This window comes from Rhincodon typus, chromosome 16 (assembly GCF_021869965.1).
Source record: "Rhincodon typus isolate 14 chromosome 16, sRhiTyp1.1, whole genome shotgun sequence".
Taxonomy (NCBI): Eukaryota; Metazoa; Chordata; class Chondrichthyes; order Orectolobiformes; family Rhincodontidae; genus Rhincodon; species Rhincodon typus.
The window spans coordinates 31,400,067-31,424,457 of NC_063347.1; the positions used below are offsets into that span (position 1 = coordinate 31,400,067).

The 24,391-nt window shown below is 38.5% G+C and overlaps 1 protein-coding gene across 4 annotated transcripts in view; it reads right to left on the reverse strand.

Annotated features, from left to right (window-relative positions):
- The window catches only part of cfap20dc (CFAP20 domain containing), a 342,974-nt gene that overhangs the window by 194,342 nt on the left and 124,241 nt on the right, over positions 1-24,391 (reverse strand). For all 4 annotated transcript variants that reach the window (XM_048606448.1, XM_048606449.1, XM_048606447.1 and 1 more), the window contains 2 exons: positions 21,562-21,718; positions 21,054-21,218 (listed from right to left, as the gene is read on the reverse strand). In XM_048606448.1, coding sequence (XP_048462405.1) covers positions 21,054-21,218; positions 21,562-21,718 — 322 coding nt within the window. The remainder of the gene's footprint in view (positions 1-21,053; positions 21,219-21,561; positions 21,719-24,391) is intronic.

The following is a 24,391-nucleotide window of genomic DNA, read 5'->3' on the forward strand; positions in this document are numbered from 1 at the left end:
TATGAAAATGAACAGGTCAATGGCAGGTAAATTTAAGTGTGGTCAACTTTGAAGTGCTACATATGACAAAATAATAGATGATATTCACAATTCATGAAAGACTTTGAAGAAGCTTAAGATGCTGTAAAATGTTGAAAGCTCAACTGTACGACCAAAGTACCAATGACAAAATAATTATGCTCAATATGCATGGTAATCTAAGCAGTTCACACCTATATCCACCTCTGGTCACTGAAACACAGGCAAACATTTAAGCAATCCTGGCGGTGTAAAGAAGTGCCTCAAAATTGCTTTCCAGTCTTAGAGTTATGAGGGAAACACTAGAAAAACTTGGCTTTCACATATGAATAATGACATCAACGAAATGATTTTGTTGAGGCAGGTAATTCAATGGATTGTTTAGAGAACAATCCAAATGATTATTCCAAACTAATTTACAAATACCGTTGAGACGAAACAGCTTAACTCTAAGTAAATAAATTTAGGTATATCAAGAAGTTCTTCTTCAAGGTAAATAGCAAACAGCAAAAAAAGTCAGTTTTTTGAGTCACTTATCAGTGGTCCACAAGAAGATTTCTTTGCATTGAAGTTGGAAGTGGTCAATTGGAACCAATATTGTGGAAATGATGCGGAGGTGCCGGTGTTAGACTGGGGTGGACAAGGTCAGAAATCACACGACACCAGGTTATAGTCCAACAGGTTTATTTGAAAACACAAGCTTTTGCAGCTTTGCTCCTTCTTTAGGTGTTAGTGAGAGAGGTGGCATCCGACACAGAATTTATAAATAAAAGATCAAAGGGTCACACAACTGGTGAGGATGCATTAAACAAACTTAAGGTGTTGTTAGATCTTTAATCAGTTAGAAGGTTTTAATTGATTAATATGTAAATGTAAATCCCCGAATTTCTTTCAAGTAACTGCCCTTAGAGACATAGATGCTTTTTAAGTGTAAAGAAGAGGTGACATTTTAGGTCAGACAATGCATGTTAGGTGTGAGGTCTTGTCTAGAATCTGTTTGGAGTCAGACTGGTTTTATTTCTAAAGTCGAAATTTATAAAACGCCACATTGACTGACTGTCTATAACTTGTGTGTTTTTGAACAAAGTAGATGCATCTGCAAATGCAAATTCACCCCACAGAATTACATACGTGTGTATGCATGAGGGACAGAGAGTAAGTGTGTGCGTGTGAGAGAGTGTGAGTGAGGGGGGGGGGAAGAGAGAGAATGTGTGTGTGTGTTTGTGTGTGTGTGTGTGAGAGTGAGAGAGAGAGAGAGAGACAGAGAGCGAGAGAGAGAGCGAGAGAGAGAGCGCGAGAGCGAGCGAGAACACACTGACCTAGGCATGTGATTGCACTGCAGGTCACTAGATTCACAACAAGAGGACAATATGGGAGGGGGAGCACATAACTCTGTTCTACCCTGGAATAATGGGAAACATCTCAAATAGGTGTGGGATATCTTCGATGAATAGTGACATAAGAAGCGAGTTTGAGTTTTAGAAAGAGGCATGAATTAATTACAAAAACAGCAGGGACATGTATGATTGGCATGAATATCAAGAGATTAAATGAGAAGTAAATGTAAAGACAGAGTAGAACCATAAAACTAACTTATCAAAGAATATAACATACAGTAATAAAATATTTTACTGGCAAATCAATAATAAAACAGGGAGGCTATGATGGGAATAGAATCATGAAGAGATACCAAATGCAACAACAGAGATATGGTTGAAATATTAAGTAATTATTTCACTTCAGTACTTGCAAGAGAGTTAAAATAAGCAGACATGATATTCATTGAAATTATAATAAGTTTAGTTAAAATTTACATTGGGCAAATTAAACGAACTCTGAGGGTATGATCCCTAGTCCAATTGGATTGCATTCATATCTTTTAAAAAATCTGAAGAAGGGAAAGCAGAGAAAATATATGTTTTATAATTCATTTGAAAATGTTGTGGTGTCAGAGGACTGGTGACTAGCCAATGTAATTTTAGATTTATGAAAGGGGAGACAGAACAATGCCAAGGAATAATCGATCAATTGGCTTAATATAAGTGGTAAGAAAAATATAACATTGAATAGTCAGCAATCATTTTCCAAAGGAAAAAATTTGCATGACCAACCTTATTGAATTTTTTGGGAGATGACATTGAAATTTGGCAATGGCAATGCAACAGACGTAATCTAGCTGACATTTCAAAAGCTCTTTGATAAGGTACCCCACAACAGATTAATGAATGTGAATGTGGAGTCAGGAATCAAGTGACAGAATGGATTATCAGTTTGAAAATAGAAGAGAGCGATTGTGAATAAAGGGCAGTTGTTCAAAGTGGCAGAAGATGGGCAGGGCTGTTCCACAAGAATTAGTGCTGGGACCAAAGCTGTTTACAATTTACATAAGACATCTGAAATTTGGAATCAGAATACAATTTCTAAATTTGTGAATGACATTAAATTGAATGGATAACAATAATGAGGAAGATTACAACAAATTATAGTAAGCACATTAATAAATTTGCAGAATGGGAACATGCTTGGTAAATGAGGTTCAACAAAGATGAATGTGACACACTATGTTTTGATAGGAAGAATACAGGGATTACTTACTACTTAGAAGGTACAAGTCTAGGTGGGAAGGAGGAGCAAAGTGATCCCTGCAAACAAAATACACCAATCACTTAAAATATGAGGTCAGTAGAAAAAAAAGCAAACCATGCTCTAGCTTTAATTTTTAGATGGTTGGAGTTGAAAAGTGGAGAGGTTATGCTAAATCTATATCTAACTTTAGTTAAAGGTATAGTACAACATACTACTGTTCTGGTCACCCTATTATGAAAAAGGATACAGAGGTATTGGAGAAGGCACAGAGAATATTTCTAAAGATGATTCTAGAAATGTGAATATACTTAGCAGAAAAAGACTGACAGGCTGTATCTCTTCTTTCGTTCCAGACATTCTTCTATTCTTCAACTTTTCTTAGCACTTATATTAAACTGATTGATCGATTATTCTTTGACATTGTTCTGACCCCCCCCTCATAAATATGGAATTACATTGGCTAGTTACCAGTACTTTGACACGACAACATTTTCAAATGAATTATTAAACATGCATTGCTTCTGCTTTCTCTTCTTCAGACCTTTTCAATATATGGATGCAATCCATCTGGACCAGGGATCATATCCTCTGAGTTTGTTTAGTTTGTCCAATGTATTTTTTAAATTTTAACCAGACTTGTCTCATTACGATCTCAAAGAATTACATGTCTACTTATTTTAACTCTCTTCTAAGTACTGAAGTGAAATAATTACTTAATATTTCAAAAGGCAGCTGTGAGGTGATATATTAGAGGTCTTTATCAACAGCCTTCATAATATTATAGTGGATCTAGACAGAATGTTTTCTGTTGAGATGAAGAGTATAACTAGAGTTTGTTAATGTAAGATAGTCACCAAGAAATCAAATAGGGAGTTCGAAAGAGATTTCTTAATCCCATGAGACCTGTTGGGAGAAGCTTGTGTGGAATATGCATTGCTTGTGCCAAATATCCTATTCCTGTGTATTTTACAAAGATGCTTCATTATTAATGTTTTTAAGATTTATGTTAATGGATTGAGGAAAATGGCGCATTTAGATATCTGAACATTTTGTTTAAAAAGGGCCACTGGAAGAACATTGTGACATGTTTTATAAATTTACTTCTTGAAATTAATCTGGCTTTGGCTAGTTGCTAAAACTCATTGGCTGGAAATTACATGGCTGGGTCTATGCTTTTCTTATAGATATTTTTTAAGATCAGTTGGGATACAGACTGCTGAAAGAGAAGCTACTCAGCTCATCCTATGCCTTTCCTGAAAACGCTTTTGAACAGTCCAGTGAAACCTGAAAAAAAGAACTGATACAGTTGTTCTGCAGAAAAGCCTCTGAATTCTTGACAATTCATGGACAAACTGCATCTGCAAAGGTCTTAGTGACAAACACCTCCGTTTAGTGTCATTCATGTTCATCTCAAAACAGGACACTGACTTAATGTCATTGTGAACATTTCAGACCTTGTCCTCTTTTTACCTTGAAGAATTAACAATTATTTACTAAATGTTTTCTTAAAAATTACTCTCTGCAGAGAAAGTTCTTTATTTCTTTCTTTAATTAAGATGTGTGATTGAATGTGTTTGGTTATTTAGAAGGGTAAATATTTAAATTTTTCTATTTCAAACTGTGTATTAATCAGCTTTACATCTTTACCAAGAACGTCATGCTTTCACAACAGATCAGTAGTTTTGTTGTTTATTAAAGAAACCTGGTTGGTTACTTTATGCTAAACTTAACATAATTTGCCATATTGGTAACTGGATAAAACATTTCAATTTTTGCTATGACCAATGGAGTGGCGGAACCAAAGAGTGACAGTGCACTCTCCAACCTCAGTCATAACATTAAATATAACCTGCATAATCCTTGTGCTTGCTATGTTGTTCAGAACGCTGAATCATGCAAGCAACTCACCTAGAACTCACATGAGGCATTTTTATGGAAATAAAGATGTGCTGCCTCTTCCATACCCCTTTGAAAATGATACTATGAATTACTTTGTATATACTCTTGTGCACACTGCACTCTGTTTTGAAAGGAGCATTTTAAAGGTAGGATTTTGTTTTCTTTCCTGAATCTAGAGCCAGGAAGAGTGGAATTCTTATAACTGTGGGTTGTCGTTAGCCATCTCTCCCCATTGCCTCTCCTTGGACATAGCTGAAAGAGCCAGCATTCTAACCGGTTATATGTGATCTCATGAAATTCACCAAGGTTCCTTCGATAGCACCACACAAACTCATGAGAACTACCATCCAGAAGGACACAGTGGCAGACGTATAAACAAAGAAAATAGGAGCAACAGTATGCCATTTGGCCCTTCGAGCCAGCTATGTCATTCAATCGTATCATGGCTGATCATTCAGCCTGTTCCTCAAACCCTTTGATCATTTTAGCCTTAAAAACTATGTCTATCTCCATCTTGAAATCATTCAATGTTTTGGCCTCAACCACACTTTCAGGCAGAGAATTCCACAGGCTCACCACTCTCTGGGTGAAGAAATTTCCCCTTGTCTCAGTCCTAAATGGCCTATCTCATATCCTTAGACTACAATTTCTGGTTCTGGACTCCCTGGTCATCAAAACATCTTATCCTATCTAGTCCTGTTAGAATCTTGTATGTTTCTATGAGATCCCTGTCATTCTTCCAAACTCTAATAAATGTAGTCCTAACCAATACAGTCTCTCTTCATACGTCAGACCCGCCATCCAGCAAGCAGTCTGGTAAAACTTTGTTGCTCTCCCTCTGTAGTCAGAACTTCCTTCGTCAAATAATGAAACCAATACTCCAGTCATCAATGACCTGTACAATTGCAGAATGACATCCCTGCTCCTGGATGGGAACTTTGCACATGTTGGTCTTCTGGAACACATGAGAAGACCACTATGTGAAAGTTCCCGTCCACAGCACTCACCAGGCAGACTTGGAAATGTACTACAGTTCCATCACTGTTGCGGGATCAAAATCCTGAAACTCCGTCCCCAACAGTATTGTAAGTCTGCTTATATCAAATGGACTGCAGTGGTTGAAAAGGTAGTTCATAACCACCTTCTCAAGGGTAATTAGGGATAGTTAATAAATGCTGGCCCAGCCTCCCGTGAATGAATAAAAATTGTTTTCATGAAGTGTTGTTTCCAATGTTTCGTAAATTTTAATTATGGAGAAAAACCAGCTAGAAAAATGACTTTTATATGGCACTGTTTATAACCTCCAGACCTCTCAAAGCAGTTTGCATTCATGAAATACTTATTGAAGTGTAATTACCATTATAGAAAACATAGCAGCCAATTTGCGTGCAGCAAACTCTCACAAAATCCAATGTGCTATTGAGACTAGAATGTTATTTTTGTGATGTTGATTGAGGGATTGGCCAGAATACCAGTTATAAGTCCCTTGATCTTCTTTATAATTGAGCCATGGGATCTTTTACAGTCATCCGAGTAGGTAGGTGGAAGCTTAGTTTCAAATCTCATCTAAAAGACAGGATCTTTAACAGTGTAATGCTTTCTCAGTACAGCACAGGAGTATCATATTTGATTTTTATCCTCAAAGCCTGGAGTGGGGCTTGGAATAGCAGGACTGGCATTAATAATCAATAGCATAACAAATGTCACCACCGAGAGGCAAATCAATCAGGTATATTTTATGCTGTTTTCACATTTCATTTTAAAAATTTTTTTGGAAGTTCAAAATAGCAAGATTACCTCAGAAAAACCATGAACAATAAACATTGGATGATATAAAATGGACCCGGATCTTTACAGATTTCAGTAAGAATGTGACAATATTGATTTGGAACCATAATAAGTAAAAAGAATATAAATACCTTTAAACTCATACTTTTGATTTTCTGTTCGCTACTTCTATGATCCTCAAAAGAATCTGTCATTTTGTCTCACGAGCCTAGTGTTAAGTGGAAACCTACTGAAGCGATTTGTACCTCTTATACTGCCACATTGTGGTGTATTTTAACTGGGGTCCAACTAAAGTTAAACACAGGGTTTTGCATGTGGCAAGTCAGAATATGCCAAGCAAAAGAGCTGCTTATGGGTATAGCCACAGATTGTCAAAGAAAAGCCAGCCAACAAGGAGAAGCAGACACATTCAGTGAAGAGCTCATTCGGTATATTAGTTGGCCACAAACGTCTTTCACTTGAGCAGGTAAAATTTACAAAGCTATTTCATCCTGATGAGCTATAATGTTAACTTGCTTCCCAAACATCTAATGTCATCTTGTGTGATTGAAGACAAACAACCAGGATAAGGTACTTTTCTCTATCCAATCTATGAGGTGAAGAGTTTTTGTGTTTTTTGTGTGTTTTCTGAAGCATTATTGGCCAGTACTGCTACCTTCAACCCTCTCATTATGACATATATGGACTTGCCAGAATGTGGGACAGATTTTAAAAGAGAAGGGTTGTTCATTAGAGGCTATCCATTCAGCCATGACCAAAAGATCCGTTAACACCATGCCAATCAAAAATCCTTCCATGTCGCTGATCAAAATCCTGGAAATCTCTCCCTTATTTTGGTGTAAGGGGCTATCCAGAGAAGACCACATTCTCTGAATGAATAAAACAAATAGTTCAGAGTGGTGTTGTTATGTTGAGGGAAGTATGCTACAATACATCAGAATTGCTCAGTATGAATCCAACAATGGGTGCAGGAACTTTTCAATGCCTTGTTTCCTGGCTGACAGCAGCCTGTGCAATGAAAACTGCTGGGTTGTCCACATAGCCTTTAACTTCCTCTGCCATATATATAAGAGCTGTGAAAGTAGAATGAAGCCCTAAATGGCTATCAACTGTCTATTTAAAAGCATTCATAGAGCCAAGGCTGCCCAAGTAGCCAGATGCCTCAACCATGGTGGTCATTCACAGGGGAAAAAATACACTTTTTTCAGGGACCATAGAAATGTAGGAAGGGGTCCAGATCAACAATTCTAATTGTAGTAATTTTCATTCTATTATAATGAAGAAAAGAATAAGGAGCCTCTGATATTTAATAACAATGGGAGAACAATCTCACTCAGCAGGTGAATCACTACCAACAAATAAGAAAAGAGTGGTCATTTTTAAACATGGGCTAATTTTCCAAATCCTGTATTATTTGAGGAGGACTTGCTTTTTTTAAAAAAAAATCAGACCTTGCTAAAGAAAAATTAGAACGTGGAAGGAATTCTCCAAACTGTTCAAATGAAGATTCTTATCACCAGACAGATACAATCCTACATCCTAGTAAGTCATAAACTAAAAGCAAAGGCTTTGATGATGGTAGATACTTTCTAACCAACCAGTTCAGAGATCTTATTATACAGCTGTAGAGCAGGGCGACTTGAATGCGGGTCTCCTGGCTCAGAGATAGGGACACTCCTGTTGCGAAGTTGGGTAGAGTACTTGTGGATTGGGAGGCATGAAGTTAAAATTTCGTGTTTGTAAAATGCTATGGGGGAAAGCATTGTGTGGTCCCTTCAAAAGATGATGTGTTTTCTTCGATGTTTAGAGATTTTAAAAAATTCCGTGAGCAGTTTGAAACTATGCCAATACAGAGAGTAGCCAAATTGAAGCATTTGTATCAAACGGCTGTACAGTTAGCAGGCTAAGCAGCAGTTTTGTTTTGATACCAAGACAAAAAGTTTTGAATTTGGCCAACCAAATTGAACCAGGCACTCAGATACCAAAAAGCAATTAAATTTAAAACTGATGGTTTTGACAACATGCGACCAATCCCATTGTAAGAAATATTGATATGTCATCAAGGGTATAAAAGAAGGGGCATTTGAGGAAAGACAGGAGAACTAACTGTCATCTGCCAGAGTTAACAGCTGTCAAGAGAGAATCACTGGCTCTCACATGTCTTAGAGAAAACACCATTTAAGAAAAATCAGAGGTACCAATGGCACAACTAGTTAATATTTCTGACAGAAGAATCAACAGAGGAGGTGTTCCTGACAGAATATTTGATGAAGAAGGCACAGAACATTCCAGAAGTCACATAATCTGGCTGGGACCAGGAATTCATTCTGTTTGTTAATAATTTGGTTAATTTGTTCACTGTTAAATAAATAATTTGTTACTTGTTGATTGTAAAGTAAAGTAAATGACAGGGATTTGTTTTATTTAACCACTAGAAGTTGCTGAAAGGCAGGTTACAACACATTTCACTCTCCTTTTACAGATTATAGGGCGAGGTGCTCCTCTTTGGGTGTTTCAGTTTTAGTTCTCGGCGGGGGGGTCAATCTCCACTTAATAACATTTTCACTGTAGCGTACAAAAACCCCTCTCACAATGGGAGTGGTAATCATGGTATATGAAATGTACACACCTGTTTACTGTATTGCTGACAGCATTGTAAATTCTTGTCTGCCTGCAACTTTTTCTGGTAGCAATATGCAACCAGCAATGCATGTGCTACTCATTTGTTATACATCAGCAAGAATCCAATATCATAAGTGGTTAAAACCATCAATCCTGGAGGTGGAGGGTAAGCGGGTGTGGAATGGCAGTTCCATTGTGGCTGTTGGAAGTGCTGAAAGATCAAAGACAGAATCCATATTTTGATGAATGACTGGGTATGTGATAAAGCATTTATGACAGTTTTCAGACAATGAACTGGCAGAAGAGGTGGAGAGAAACAGTATTATCTCTGCATGGGACCAGAAGGCTCTCCAATCAGATGCTCAGGAGGCATATGTAAGAAATTGAGATATAGGTCACCACCAGGCATACTGCCTGAAACAATCTTGTGTTTTATCCAGTCTGAAATGTTTACTGGTAGCTTGCCAAATACTGTAAGTTTGATTTTTATTAACAAAATATATCAATAAAATTTAATTATGGCATAACTAATGACTTTAAGTTAGATTAAATAGGCAGAAGGAAAGGAAAAAAATAGATAAGGATGCAGGAGGAGAAGAATGGACTGAAGTGTGTAGAAAAGATGAAATGGGAAAAAAACGATCAGGAGGTCATAACAAAATTAGCAGGACTGCCAAACAGTGAGGGAAATGACTTCTATTATTCACACGTTATTCCACAAAGTATGTTGAAAGCACAATGTGGGCACTAAAACTGACAGCGCTTGGCTCAGAAACAAAATGCCACAACCATCACAAAGAAAATTGTTAACAAACTTCAGAAGTCTCAGATATGCCACTTACGTCAATATTTGGGATGTATAGTGCCTTCATTCTCAAGCATAATTAACTATATGCCAGATCATTACTGGTATGAATTTCTGAAACTTACACGAGGTTTTTTTGCATGGAATGCAAAGCTGTACAAGTGAAATGAAGCAAACAACTGGGAATATTCTAGCCAAGGAAAGTTCAATCAGTGGAAAATCGGCAGAAATTAATTATGCACTAAATTTGTCAGGAAAGAAAAACAGCTAAAATTTCTCTAGTTGCACAAAAATTCACAGAAAACTTCTAGCAATTTTCTTTTCTTCTCATAGCCAGAAAGATAACAGCTGCAGGTGTATTTTTATCTCTAACATGGTAGTGAATATCAGAAAATGTATTGGAATAGCAGGGTACCGCAGTTATTTTTCCCTGCTGGTAACCATGCGACTGTAATTCCTCAAAATGCGATCCCTCCTCCTCCAGGCAAATATAAACATTGTTATGACTGAAGCTGGAGGAGTGCACTGTCATTCTAGTCCCACGACTCTATGGGTCACAACGTAACATAAAAATACTTTTTTCCAGTTACTGAAGGAACAATTAAATACCCCCATCTATATCAGGTTTTAAGCAAAAGTATCTTTCAATCAGGTTTCTTAGTAAATGTAACTATGGATTTATTATCAAAACAAGGTTCATTTAATAAAGATGCAATAATCTAAAAGTATAAATGATTCCCTGTTTACTTGTCTCCAAAACACACATGAAAACACATTCACTTCAGGAAAATAGGAAAAAGAGAGATTTCTCTGCTGAGATTCACTTTCTGAACAAAAATAAAAATAACCACATTGGGCAAAGTGTGAGAGCAAAAGAATAATGCAGGAAGTTTCAGACACTGATTCTCTGATGTTCTGGCGTGTGGTCAAGTCACCAGTCAAGCACAGTTGTCTCCGAAGCCTAGAAATACGCATAGCTCAGAATATAATGTGGAGATGGTCTTTCAATCACTCCTTTAAAAGAACAAATAGATTTCATGCTGAAAGTGATGCAATGGGTGTTCTTTTCAGAAATGGGAGAGATGAGCTGGGCAGCTTGTTCATAGCAAGCCTTCTTCCTAACTCAGCTTGCTCTTAGCAGGTTTGTCTAAACTCAACTGGTTCTTAGCAGGTCGCTGTTCAAAAAACCCCAGCAAGAGATATCACAAAGCAATCAGTTATCACCAGCCATATGATTTCTAGGAAGCTTTGTTTAAAGAAAACCTGACGTCCACAGTGAGCTTCCAATGACCACTTTTAAAGAGACTACTCTAGGTATGTCTACAAAACTTGAAATAAGTTTGTTTATTCACAATCCTTCAAAATGTAATTAATTTTTCCAAATAATATTAAATATAAAGTTTCTTTATAACAACGTGAATGTCAAAACTGGGATGGGAGGGGGAGCTGGAAGTCATGTGAAAATTCTCACTCTACACCCAATACTGCTCATATTTTCCTGAGTTACTGAATAGCAAGAATATCAATTGTAATAGTATTAAACAGTAAGATTAACACTTTTTAAAGTCTCCCTTCCTTTTACAGGTGACAATTAGTGGTCCTCCTTGAGGGTGGTATCCTTAACTTTCTAGCCCTCAGAAACAAATCAGATTGAAACTCAGTAATGCAGCAGGAATTTATAGCATAGACAGCTCCTATACCAAACCACCATCATCACTTGCTCCCAATCCCAAACCCATCTTATGGCATTCACCTTTACAAGGTAGGAGAAACTCCCACTATGAGGCATCTGATATTTCCTGGTATCTGGTTGCAGTATATTAAAAGATTAATGAGGAATTTTATTGCAGAATCATTGATGCCATTCATTTCTTGATAAGAAATTTCTACAATAACCTTTCTCATTTCACACTCCATCTTCAAGTTATGCATTGATGAATATGAACGTGGATCTAAGAACATCTGTTACTCAATGATAATGGATAGCAATAGAGATCAGAACCAAATTCTGGAAAATGAGGGGCCCATTCTGCAACCATAAGACATTACTTCATATTGAATTGTTGCTAGTAAAGAATAAAAGGACTACTTAAAAAATAAAGTTGCATGACAGATGGTGAGTGAATCTGTCCGAAGAGCATCACGAACAGCACATGAAATGGTCAGGGTGAACACAACCTGTTACTCAAGAATGAAATATCATTTTATTGAAAAAAAGACTATTACAAATTCAACAGCTGGTTTGAAGCTGAAATGTTATCCTTTATTATCTGAATGAAAAATAGGCATCACAAGAAAAAAATACTATTACACCACCAATAACTTTACTGGTCAGATTAGAGCAAGAAGTTCATTGCACAATATCTTATCAAATTCAGCAACTATCAAGATCATCAGAGTTATCTTAGCTGTTGTGTACCTAGTGGAGCATATCCCTACTCACAATTGTAACCAATAATTATTCTTCTTGGGTCAGGCACCTTTGAAGCCTCCAAAAATCAATTACTTTACAGAGACACAATCAGATATGAACAACAGATCAGACCAGAGACGAAATAGAAACACTTGGCGTTAAACACACCACATACACTGAATCAAAAGGCCATTTGATGCAAGGCTATAGGTGGAATTTTCCCAGCTTATGTAGTGTGGGCAATTCTGAGAAATGTGGGAGAATACAGTGAGTATGAAAAAATCCAATTCTTGACACTGAGAATAAGAGTCAGATTTTCTCTTTAAGGTTAAAAAAGCCAGATGACAATCTCATTAGTGAATGCTTACTAGCTATTTTCCATGCACTTCCATCTGTTTATTAGCTCATCATGCCTCATTCTTATGTAGTTTGCAATACTCCCATGCACTGACGGCTCTTGCAGTGCAGTCGTGGTGACCTTGCTGCTGAACCAGGGGACCTGGGTTCAAGAACCACCCAATCAAAAAGTATATAATAACAGCATTGAACTGGATGATTAAAAAATATCTAGTCCCATGTACTGTTGAGAAACTAGACAGCAGCAATTCTTGACTTAAAGACAAGGTGGGTGCCTGGTAGATGCAGCTTGTGTTTGGTTCTCCAGGCAGCATGTTAACCATTCACCAACACTGCATGGCATGCTTCTCCAACTCCCGTCTGCAGAGGGTACCGTCAGTAACACAGTAGTCACACCATATCATCACAGAAGATCTCAGACCAACTCAGAACATACTTCAGCAATTCACTACTGCACTTTGGAGTTCACAGACACTTTATATCGCAATGTTCTTGCCAAATCACTCTGCACAGGGACATGCACCAATCTCATGGATTTGAAAAAATTGCATCTCAGTGCTCTTAGGGTTGCTTTTCTGGCACCCCCCACTTTGACTCACTCAAAAGTTAACATCATTTCTACCTTGCCTTGCCTTTTAGTACATTACCACTTCAAAGATAACTTACAGGTTCATATCATCTCTTGTTTGACTTGCTTGTTAGCACACATAAAAACCATGTCATTGATCATGATAAATCAAACTTGGTAATCATATTCTATGATTCCATTTTCAAAAGAGACCTAGATATATATTTGAAAGTGATGAATTTAGAGGGCCACAGAGATAAGGGTAGAGAATTGGACGAGCTGAGTAGCTCTTTTGGGGGCTAGTACAGACATGATAGGTCGAATGGCTTCCATCTATACTATAAAAGTCTGATTCTATGATCTCTGAGAAGTACCAGTGATCAAAGATGAACCTAAAACTGTCACCATTTGGTTATCAGTTCTCAAATACATTCCACAGGCCTTGGAGCTGTAATCCTCTCACCGTGAACTGTCAGTGCATGATAGCGTGGGTTCCTGAAATAACTCCACAGAGGTCAGTATCCCATCGCCAAATCACCCTTTATTTACACATGGAAAGTACTTGACCCTGGTTCGACAGCCTCAGAGCCAGTTCTCAGACTGAACAGGATGTTTTACACTCTTGTTTTTATCCATCAGCCAAGGATCCCTGATTGGACCAGATTAACAACCCCAATGAGGGAATTTATATTCTGTGAAGCTCACTTGGCTGACCTCATTACAATCACTACAGTTCTTACATTCAATATTAGGTCTCTTGGGTGAGGAAGGAGAGGATGCAAGAAGGCAGAAGTCCTACAGCAGTCGTAATATCCTAGTATTGTTTCATATAATGGATTGTCCTGCATACATAAGCATAAGGTGTAATATGTCAGAGGTCAATGTAGAGGCATTACATGGCCCTCCTTCTGGGAAGCTTCCATTCCATAGTTTATCATATCCTATGATAAATCCTCAGGTGCAATCTTCCTAGTATCTGAATAATGTGAAAATTGGATAAGGTGGGCAGTAATACAATTCTCAATGTTGAGAGGGAAAAGTCCTATTCTCCAAAAAGTGTTGAATAGTAGGAAAGGAGCTCACTGGTGAGCAGCAAGAGGCCTATTTGCATCTATTGGCATGGATTAAAATCTCATTATCACCCCTCTCGCCTTACTTATAGGCAGCTTCCAATTCTCCCCATGCCAAATAGAAATTAGATGGTGACATTTCAAAGAAGTGTCATAATAAAGTGTAAGATTTTAACTATCCAAATATTAACTGAGAAGGTTTTAGAGTGCAAGGTAGGGACTTTTTTTTAGCTAGTAAATAGAAAGAAATAGGTGGGGAAAGTTCTGCACCTAATATTTGGAAATGAGCCTGGGTGGATGGAACATACCAGTAGGGGAGCATTTTGGAAAAAAAAGTAAAGTTAACACAGATTTAAGAGAGTTATAGTAAAAGGAAAAGGGTGGTCTGGAATAAAATTTCTAGACTGTTAAATTTACTAAGATAAGATACGATTTGGCCAGGTGGCCTGGAAGCAGCTACTTGTAAATAAAACTGTGTTAAAGAAACGGGAGGCATTCAAGGAGGAAATAGTACAGGATAAATATATTCCCATAAAGAAAAATGGTGGGATCAAGATCAAAAAATTCATGGCAGAGTCCCTACAGGAGTATAGGAAGTACAGGTAGGAACTTAAAAATGAAATTAGGAAAGCAACGAGAGTACATCAGAAAGCATTGGTGGTTATGATATAGGAACATTCAGAGACTTTTTTTTAGATATATAAAGAGCAAAAGAATAACTAGGGAAAGAGTAGATCCCATTTGGGACCATTGAGACAATCCGTGTGTGGATCCAGAAGATGTGAGTACAGTTCTTGATGAATATTTTGCATTGGTCATCACAAGGGAAAATGCAACAAAGAAACTGAAATCAGGGTAGAGGTGATTCAGGGTAAAATACTATAAGGAATTAACAGAGAGATAGTGAAGTTACAGAAGGTTTAGTAGCCTTACAAGTAGATAATTCTTCAGGCCAAGGTGAGATGTGTTATGGGCTGTTGAGGGAGGCATGGCAAGAGATGTCAGGGGCCCTGGTGGTCATTTTTAAATTCTCTAAGGCAACAGGTGAGGTGCAAGAGGTCTGGAGGACTGCTAACAATGGCCCATTATTTAAAAATACAGGAAGGGATACACCAGGAAGTTACAGGCTAGTCATCCTAATCTCAGTGGTAGGAAAGTTATGAGAAAGAATTCTGAGGGACAGAATATATTTGTCTTGGGCAGACTTGGATTAATAAGGGATCGTCAGCAAGGATTTGTTAAGGGAAGGTGATTTTAGCAAATTTGACTGAATATTTTGAGGAGGCAACCTGGAGTGCTGATGAACATCATACATCTGATGTGGTCAAGATGAAGTTTAGCAAGGCTTTTAATAAGGTCCCTCATGGCAGACTGGTCAAGAAAGTAAGAGCCCATGGATCCAAGGCAAAGTGGCACATTGGATCCAAAATTGGCTGAGAGTCAGAAAGCAGAGGGTGATGGTAGACTGGACATTTGTTTTCAGTTGGGTTTGACAGGGCTCAGTGCTAATGCCCTTGCTTTTTTGTGGTGTATATTAATGATTTGGACTTAAATACAGGGGATATGATCAGAAATTTTCAAATGACACAGTCATTGATAGAGTGGTAAATAGTTAGGAGGATAGTTGAAAATGGGAAGAGATATCAACACACTCCTCAGGTGAGCTGAGCAGGGGCAAATGGAGTGGGCAAAGTATGAGGTGATGCACTTGAGGGCTAACAAGGCAAAAGGGTTACACTATGAATGTAAGACCTTGCAAAGTACTGAAAACCACAGGCAACTTTCTTACCACTGAGATTAGGATGACTAGCCTGCAACTTCCTGGTGTATCCCTTCCTGTATTTTTAAATAATGGACCATGGTTAGCAGTCCTCCAGTCCTCTTGCGCCTCACCTGTGGCCTTAGAGAATTTAAAAATGACCACCAGGGCCCCTGACATATATGTATATCCACAGATCCCTCAAGGTAGCAGGGCAAGTAGATAAGATGGTTAAGAAGGCTTAGAGGTACTTGCCTTTATTAGCTGAGGGGCATTGAATATAAGAGCAAGGACGTTATGTTGGAAGTGTATAAAATGCTGGTTAGGCTATTGCTCTCGTCATCAGTCACCACATTATAGGAAGAATGTAAATGCACTCAAGAGTGCGCACAGGAGATTTCCCAGGATGCTGCTTGAGCTAAAGGGTCTGGGCCATGAGGAACAATTGACTAGACTGGGTTGTTTATGTTGGAGTAGTGAAGGTAGAGAAGGAACCCGCTAGAGATGTATGAGATTATGAGAGGCACAGAGAGGATGGATGGGAACACTTTTTTCATTACTTCAGGGATCATCATCCTGGGGCATATATTTTAGGGAAGTCATAGAAGACTCAGAGGAGAATTGAGCAGAAATATTTTCACATAGAAGGTGGTGAGAGTCTGGAACTCACACCCTGAAAAGGTGGTTGAGTCAGAAACATTTAAGCAGCATTTAGACATTATCGTGTGTTGCCATAGCCTCCGGGGCTTTGGACCAAGAGTTGGAAAATGTGATTAGCATTGTCAGATCTCTGTTAACCAGTGCAGACACCATGAGCCAAACAGCCTTCTTCTGCCCTGTAGACCGAACTACGATGCAAGAGGCTGCCATTTGGCCCAATGTGTCTGCACCAGCTTTTCAAATGAACATCATTACCTAGTAACAATTTCATGCCTTTTCCCCACAACCTTACACATTATTTCCAGCCAAATAATCATCCTATACCCTCTTGAATGCCTCAATTGTAGCTACCTTCATCTCACTTTGAGTCAATGCATTCCATACCATAAACTACTTGCAGTGTGAAAAGATTTTTTTCTTATCTTGCATTTGCTCGTTTTGAAAACCACTTTAATTCTGTGCTTTCTGGTTCATGATCCTTTTATGAGTGGGAGCAGTTTCTTCCAGTCTGTTCTTTTCAGTGCCCTCATGATTTTGAAAATCTCTACCAGACCTCTTCTTGGTCTTCTTTTCTCCAAGGAGAACAGCCCCAATTTCTATTGTCATGACTCAAATTTTTCAACCCTGAAACCATTCCTGTTAACCACTTCTGCACTTTCTCCAATGAACTCACATCCTTCTCCCTGGATCTTATGCAACCTAACCTTCGTGATTAGCCTGCCATGCGGGACCTTGTCAAAGGCTTTGCTAAAGTCCATATAGACAATATCCACTGCCCTATCCTCATCTATCCTCTTGGTTAGTTGTCAGTGTCCAAAGACACACGGGTAAACACACATGATTATATGTTGCACGTGTGGATTAATATGTTCATACCATCTCAGAATCTTAATTCAAAACTAAAAACAAAAGCTATATCAATCTGTTCACAAATAATAACAGTAATGTGAGACAACTACTTCAGCTTTATAAGACTTTGGTTACGCTGCACTTAGAATATTGCATTCAATTCTGGTCATCACATTACAGGAAGGATATGGAGGCTTTGGGGAGGGTGCAGAAGAGGTTTAGAAATGTAGAAGACAGCTGCAGAAGTAGGCCTGGATTAGAGGGCATGAGCTATAAGGGGCTAGAAAAGGTCAGGTTGTTTTCTCTGGAGTGGTGAAAGCTGAGGGGAGACTTGATAGAAGTCTATAAAATTATGAGATGCATAGATAGGGTTGACAGTCAGAACCTTTTTCCCGAGGTTGAAATTTCTAATACTAGGGGACATGCATTTTAGGTGAGAGAGGGAGAATTCAAAGGAGATGTGAGGGGCACGTTTTTTACACAGAGAATGGTAGGAATTTGGAACATGCTGCCAGGGGTGTTGGTGGAGGTAGATAGGTTAGGGGTGTTTAGTGGACTTTTAGATAAGCACATGGATATGCATGGAATGGATGGTTGTGGACCAAGGGCAGGAAGAAGGGATTAGTTTAATTTGGTGTCATGTTCGGCACAACACTGTGGGCCGAAGGGCCCGTTCCTGTGCTGTGCAGTTCTATGTTCCTACAATGTGGCACCCAAAACTTTTCACAATACTCCAACTAGGACAAACAAATATCTCATATACAAGTTCAACATCACCTCCTTGCTCTTGTACTCTATAAAGGAAAGGATACTGTATAGTTTATTAACTAATTTCTCCTTCAAAGATCACCTCCAAAGAGGTGTGCGCATATACACGCAGGTGCCTCTACTCCTTGCAACCCTTATTTTATACATCTATAAGTAACTGCACACTGGAAATGGAAATAGTTGCGATCAAACCCTGAGTTGTCAGAGGAATTGTTTTTTCTCATGTTCCTGCTTTGTTTCAAGGGCCGCATGCATTACAGGGATGGTGACTGGGAGACGAGGGCTACCCTCTCTGACTGTGACTGATATTAGGTAAACCCCCCGATTCAGGCACAGTGTTGAGGCAGTATTTGACCAGGTATATGTCTGGCATTTAAAGATGGCACCCGTGACAGGGATCCTGAAAGGTCTCAGTAGTTCACCTATGGTAAGAGGGAAGATACCTAAGGTTTTGGAGTGGATCTGTAGCTCGGGTTGTGGGTGTTGAGGTTGGTTGGCTCGCTGAGCTGGTTTGTTGTTTTGCAGACGTTTCGTTACCATGCTTGGTAACATCCTCAGTGCAGCCTCCGATGAAGCGTCGGTGTGTTTTCCCGCTGGGTTTCTAAACTCTGGGATCCATTGAGATGGATTTCTCACTTCCGGTTTTCCTTCGTAGTGGAATGTATATGGGGTTGAGTTCAATGTGTTTATTAATAGCTTGCTTCATGGAGTGCCATACTTCCAGGAATCTCGTGCTTGTCTCTGCCTAGCCTGTCCCAGGATCTTGGTGTTGTCCCAGTCGACATCGTGGTTCTCCTTGTCCATGTGGATTGAGGTGAGTGAGTATTGGTCGTGTCTTTTTGTAACCAGTTGGTGTTCATGTACTCTTGCTGGTAGTTTCCTTCCTGTTTGTCCGATGTAGTGTTTCTCGCAGTCTCTGCAGGGGATTTTGTAGATGACATGGCGGGAGTGGGTCTTTAGTTCAGGTGAACAGTTGTCGTAGGGTTGATGTGGGCTTGTGTGCCGCTCTGATGCCCAGCGGTCGTTGGAGTCTTGTGGTGAGTTCCGACATGTTCCTGATGTAGGGTAGTGTGATGAGCGTGTTGGGGCATGTAGAGTCTTTCTGATGCTGTTCTTGTAGGCTTCTTCTGACCCAGTTCTTTGGATATCCATTATCCTTGAACACTTGGAAGAGGTATTCTTCTTCCTCTTGGCGTAGTTCCATGTTGCTGCAGTGTGTTGTTGCCCTTTTAAATAGTGTTCACACGCAGCTTCGTTTGTGTGTGCTGGGATGGTTGCTGTTGAAGTTCAGTACCTGGTCTGTGTGTGTGGCTTTTCGGTGTACTTTCGTTTGCAGTTCCCCATTTGTCTTGCGCTCTACCATGACATCCACAAATACAACAGAGAAATTATGTGCCAAAAAACGTTATTCAAAGAAGCTACCAGTCAAGACTGGACAACTGACATGGAATGAGCCATTAACATCAGCTAACAGACCACAAGAGCGAAGAAAAGACAGACCCTGCAAGACAAGCAAGCCACACTTACCCACAAAAACGACAACAACAGAACAGACACATGGATAAGAAACCTCTCCGACAGGAAACTGACATACACGGAAAAAGACACGAAAAGGGCTGAACTACAACTTCAGGGACGCCAACAAAATGGAATTCCTAGCTACACTGGAAACCACACTCAAGACCAACAATATCAAAGAAGAAACACAACAAACCATAAGACAGACAGTAGTCCCGACACTAACCACAAAGACTGAACTCAACATCCTCAACACACACGAAAGACAAGCCCTGGACAGATTAAAGAAGGACAAGAACATCACAATACTACCCGCAGACAAAGGGCGCATGACAGTGATAATGAATAAAAGGGACTACATCTCCAAGGCACAAGCACTGCTCGCCAACGAGAACACATACCGGCCAGTAGAAACTGACCCGACACTGCAACTAGGCAACAAAATCCTCTACATGCTACAAAGACTTAAACAAACAAGACAGATCAACAAAACAGACTTCTTAAAAATGAAACCCGAAGGAACCAACACACCCCGATTCTACGGCCTCCCTAAAGTGCACAAGCCAGAAGTCCCCCTCAGACCCATAGTCTCCCTACCAGGCACTCCATCACACAAATTAGCCAAAGAACTACAAAGGAGACTCAGGCACCTAGTCAACAAGTCACCCCACTCTATCCATCAGCCCAAGAATTCCTCAACTCCATCAAAGACATAAAGATAGAAGATGAAGAGACCATGATATCGTTTGATGTCACTGCCTTATTCACATCAATAGACATACCACTAGCAAGGGAAACAATGACAACAGTACTTGAACAAGAATACGATGTAAAGTCAAAGGCCTGAAAATTAACTGTTTCTTTCTCCATAATGCCATCAGACCTACTGACATCTTGCAGCATGTTTGTATTTAACTACACATTTCAAACATTGACACTATATTACTTATGTTTTTGATTTGACCAATACAAATTTCTTTATAACAATAGCATTGTAATCAAAACTGGCATAATGAGCAATCAATTAATGTTTTCGTATTTCCAGTATAGGATCAAACTTCGTCTTAATGTTGTTTTGACAAATATTGCAAGACCAGAACTGAAACACTGAAAGAAGGCAGCACATTAATTTTTCAAATAATCTTTTGGAAAACAGCTTTTTTATGAAATGCCTCCCATATTTTTTCAGTACCAGATAAGTAGAAAATAATGATAAGGAGTCAATTCAGATATCTCGTCAATAAAGTATACTTGTTAGCATTTATTGTATTAGCCAAACTGTTTTACATCAATTCAGCTGAAGTATGAAATACTGTAAGGAACAGCAAAACTCCAAGATTAGGTTTAACTTAAGAGTAATCTTGTAACTATACCCAAATCTGTTGAAGTGGAGGGTTGGTTTCCAAGCCTTAATTCTCCCTGTTTCAGTTTTACTATATTCAGGAGCTGTGTAACTTGATCTACATCAATGCCTAGCTGACAGCACTTTGGAATTACATCGGTCGGTCCATCAGTCAAACACTGTAATGAATATACGTCTGGGGAAGAAAAAAAATCCTTCAGTTACATGACAAAAATGTTGCAAACATCATAATGTGTTGAAACGTAACTAATATATTGGTATGAGCAAAAGATGAAATGAACTGCAATATATATTAACTCTGGAGGACATACAGACTTGGTATAATAGTTCAATGTACAGTTAGGAACACTTGGTTGTTAAATCTTATTACAAATACAGCACTTGTAAAATTTAGAAAGACATGACAGGCATTTTTATGATTTGTTTCAATATTGTAACGTCCTTTTAGTGTAAATTAAGGAATCCTTCAAAATACAATCCCTACTTAATGTTATTTTGGTCTATTTCCAACTACATACCATTCTTGAAAGTAGTATCCAGAGGCTGCAGTTTCATAGTGAAGATTTTCCTTAGTTTACAGTTGGCTGAGACAACAATTCTGTCTAAGGACTGAAAACCTGCTCCTTTAAATGCAGCATTGGCAAATGACACCATGTCAATACAAACATTGCTCCACTGTAAGGAAAAGAAATCTGATTTAACTTTTCTTGAATATCTTGGTCCATGATTCAGTCATAGCATTGCTGGTTTGATAACAGAATATAGATAGCATAATAAAGCAGAATACTGGTCAGTTACAGCTTCTCCACCACAATTCTTGAAATGGTTAGTAGTCTACTTCAACCTTGTTGCTGTGGAGATCAAGTAGCAGAGGTCAACTGACTCATTAGGAATCTCTCAGGAAGCAGCTAGTTTCAAACTGGTATTGACAAAGGCCTCAAAATTGTCCTCCTAGTTTCAGAAATCTATAATAGCCAAGGTTCAAGGAGGGTGAATAAATGTAATATTAATCTAAATAAACTGTTACAATAATGTCACTCTTCTTTTCAACCTAACCAATGTACAAAATGCAACTGTAAATGACTTTTAATTTTGCAATATGTGTAAATGCAAATACTTTATATATATATATGTATATTTCATACAATATACAAAAATAATGATGGAATTTCCTTTGAGGAAACAGTTTGAGCTTGCTGGGGAAATAATAACAGCATCGTTTACAATCTGTTCCATTTCAGAAATCATATGAACATAGTCATAGAGTTATACAGCACAGAAACAGATCCTTTGGTCCAGCTCATCCACGCTGACCAGATATCCTAAACTGATCTAGTCCCATTTGACAGCATTTAGCCCATATCCCTCTAAACCATTCTTATTCATGTACACATCCAGATGCCTTTTAAATGTTGTGATTGTACCTGCTTCCACCACCTCCTCTGGCAGCTTGTTACATAAACACACACACGCATGGAAAAGTTGCCCCTCAGGTCCCTTTTATTTCTTTCCCTCTCACCTTAAACCTATGACCTCTAGTGTTGGAAAGTAATCCTGTGTTGTAGCCTCATTTTTTGACATCTCATTTTTTAAATATGCCTGGTGCTACTCCTGGCATGCCCTCACATTCTTAATTGAACCAGAGTTGATCTCCTGGCTTAATGTTAGAACATGGACAATCATGTCTAAAATACACCTACAGATAAATAAAACAGGAAAATCACATAACAGACTTGTTAGCAAAACTGAAGTACATAGGATTAAAGGGGCAATCGGAGTGTGAAAATAAAACTGGCTAAGGGACAGAACGCAGGTAGTAAGGGAAACTGCAGAAGGATTAACATTGGTGTATATTAAGGGTAGCTTTCAGATTACGGTTCCTACTTTAAGTATGTAAATGTCGTAGACTGGAGGAGACAGGGCGTAATTTCAAAATTCGCAATTGATCCAGAAATGTATTAAACAATGTAAAGGATAGTGACAGACTTCAGGAAGACATAGGCAGACTGACCAAATGGCCATGACAAATGAAACTTAATTTAGAGAAGTGCAAAATGGTATACCTCGGTATGAAATTGAGATGAAGGGGAGCAAAATAAATGCTACAAGTTAAAAAGGGATTGGTGAACATGAGAGACCAGGAGGCATATGGGCATAAACTTTGAAGATGGCAAGACAAGTTGAGAAGATTATTAAAGAAGCAAATTGGATCCTTTGCTTTACTAATAAAGACTTAAGATGTATAAACAAGGAAGTTTTGCTGAGGCATTACAAAGCACTTTTTAGGCATCAACTGGAATAGGGCGTTTGATACTGGGCGCTATGCTTTACAAAGAATGTTAAGGCCCTAAAGAGGATGCAGACAAAATTTTGTAGAATGGTATCAGGGATTACTCTTCTTGAAACAGAGTAGATTAGTAGCAGATTTACAAATGCCTTCTGGAAGTCCCTGTACACCATATCAACAGCATTACTCTCATGAACCCCTTTTGTTAGCTCTGCGAAACAAACACCAGTGAGCTGGATAAAAACAGTTTGCCTTTAACTAGTAATTGCATAAGTGACCATTAATTTTGTCTCAAATTAATGTTTCTGGAACCTTTCCCTGAACAAAACAAACTGACTGGCCTGCAGTCGCTAGGCTTGTTTTTATATCCTTTCTTGAACAAGAATGCTGTTACTTGAACAAGAGTGTAATGTTTGGAATTTTTCAATCCTCTGGAACTACCCCTGAGCCTAAGTAAGACTCTAAAATTGTGGTCAGTGCCTCTGCAATTTCTGTGCTTACTCCCCTCAGTACTCTTGGATGCAGCTCAGCCAGTCCTGATGCTTTTTCAGCTCTAGGCATTGCCAGCTTAACTTTAGCCTTTCCTTGTCAGTTTTACAGGCAAAAAATGTGGTAATGTTTCCTTGTACTTACAAACAGCTATTTTAAATTGAACTGTATTGGGTTCTAACTTATATATAAATTGGCTTCTGAACATACTTAAGAACACAACCGTTTGCAACCTAGCCTGTCTTTTAATTTCCAAAAAGCATTTGATTAGGTGCTGCATAAAAGGTTATGACACAAAATAAAATCTTATGGTCTTGGGGTGATATATTACAATAGATTGAGGACTTGCTAACTCGAGATAAACAGGTTATTTTGAGGAAACCAAAGTAGCTACCAGAAAACCACAAAGTTCATTGCTAGGCCCTCAACTATTTGTGATCCTTCATTTAATGATTTAAATGAAGGCTCTGACTATATTATAGTCTAATTTGGTAAAGATACAAAAACAGGTAGAAAAGTGAGTTGTGAGGAATTTACAAGAGTTCTACTAAAGGATATAACTACGTTAAGTG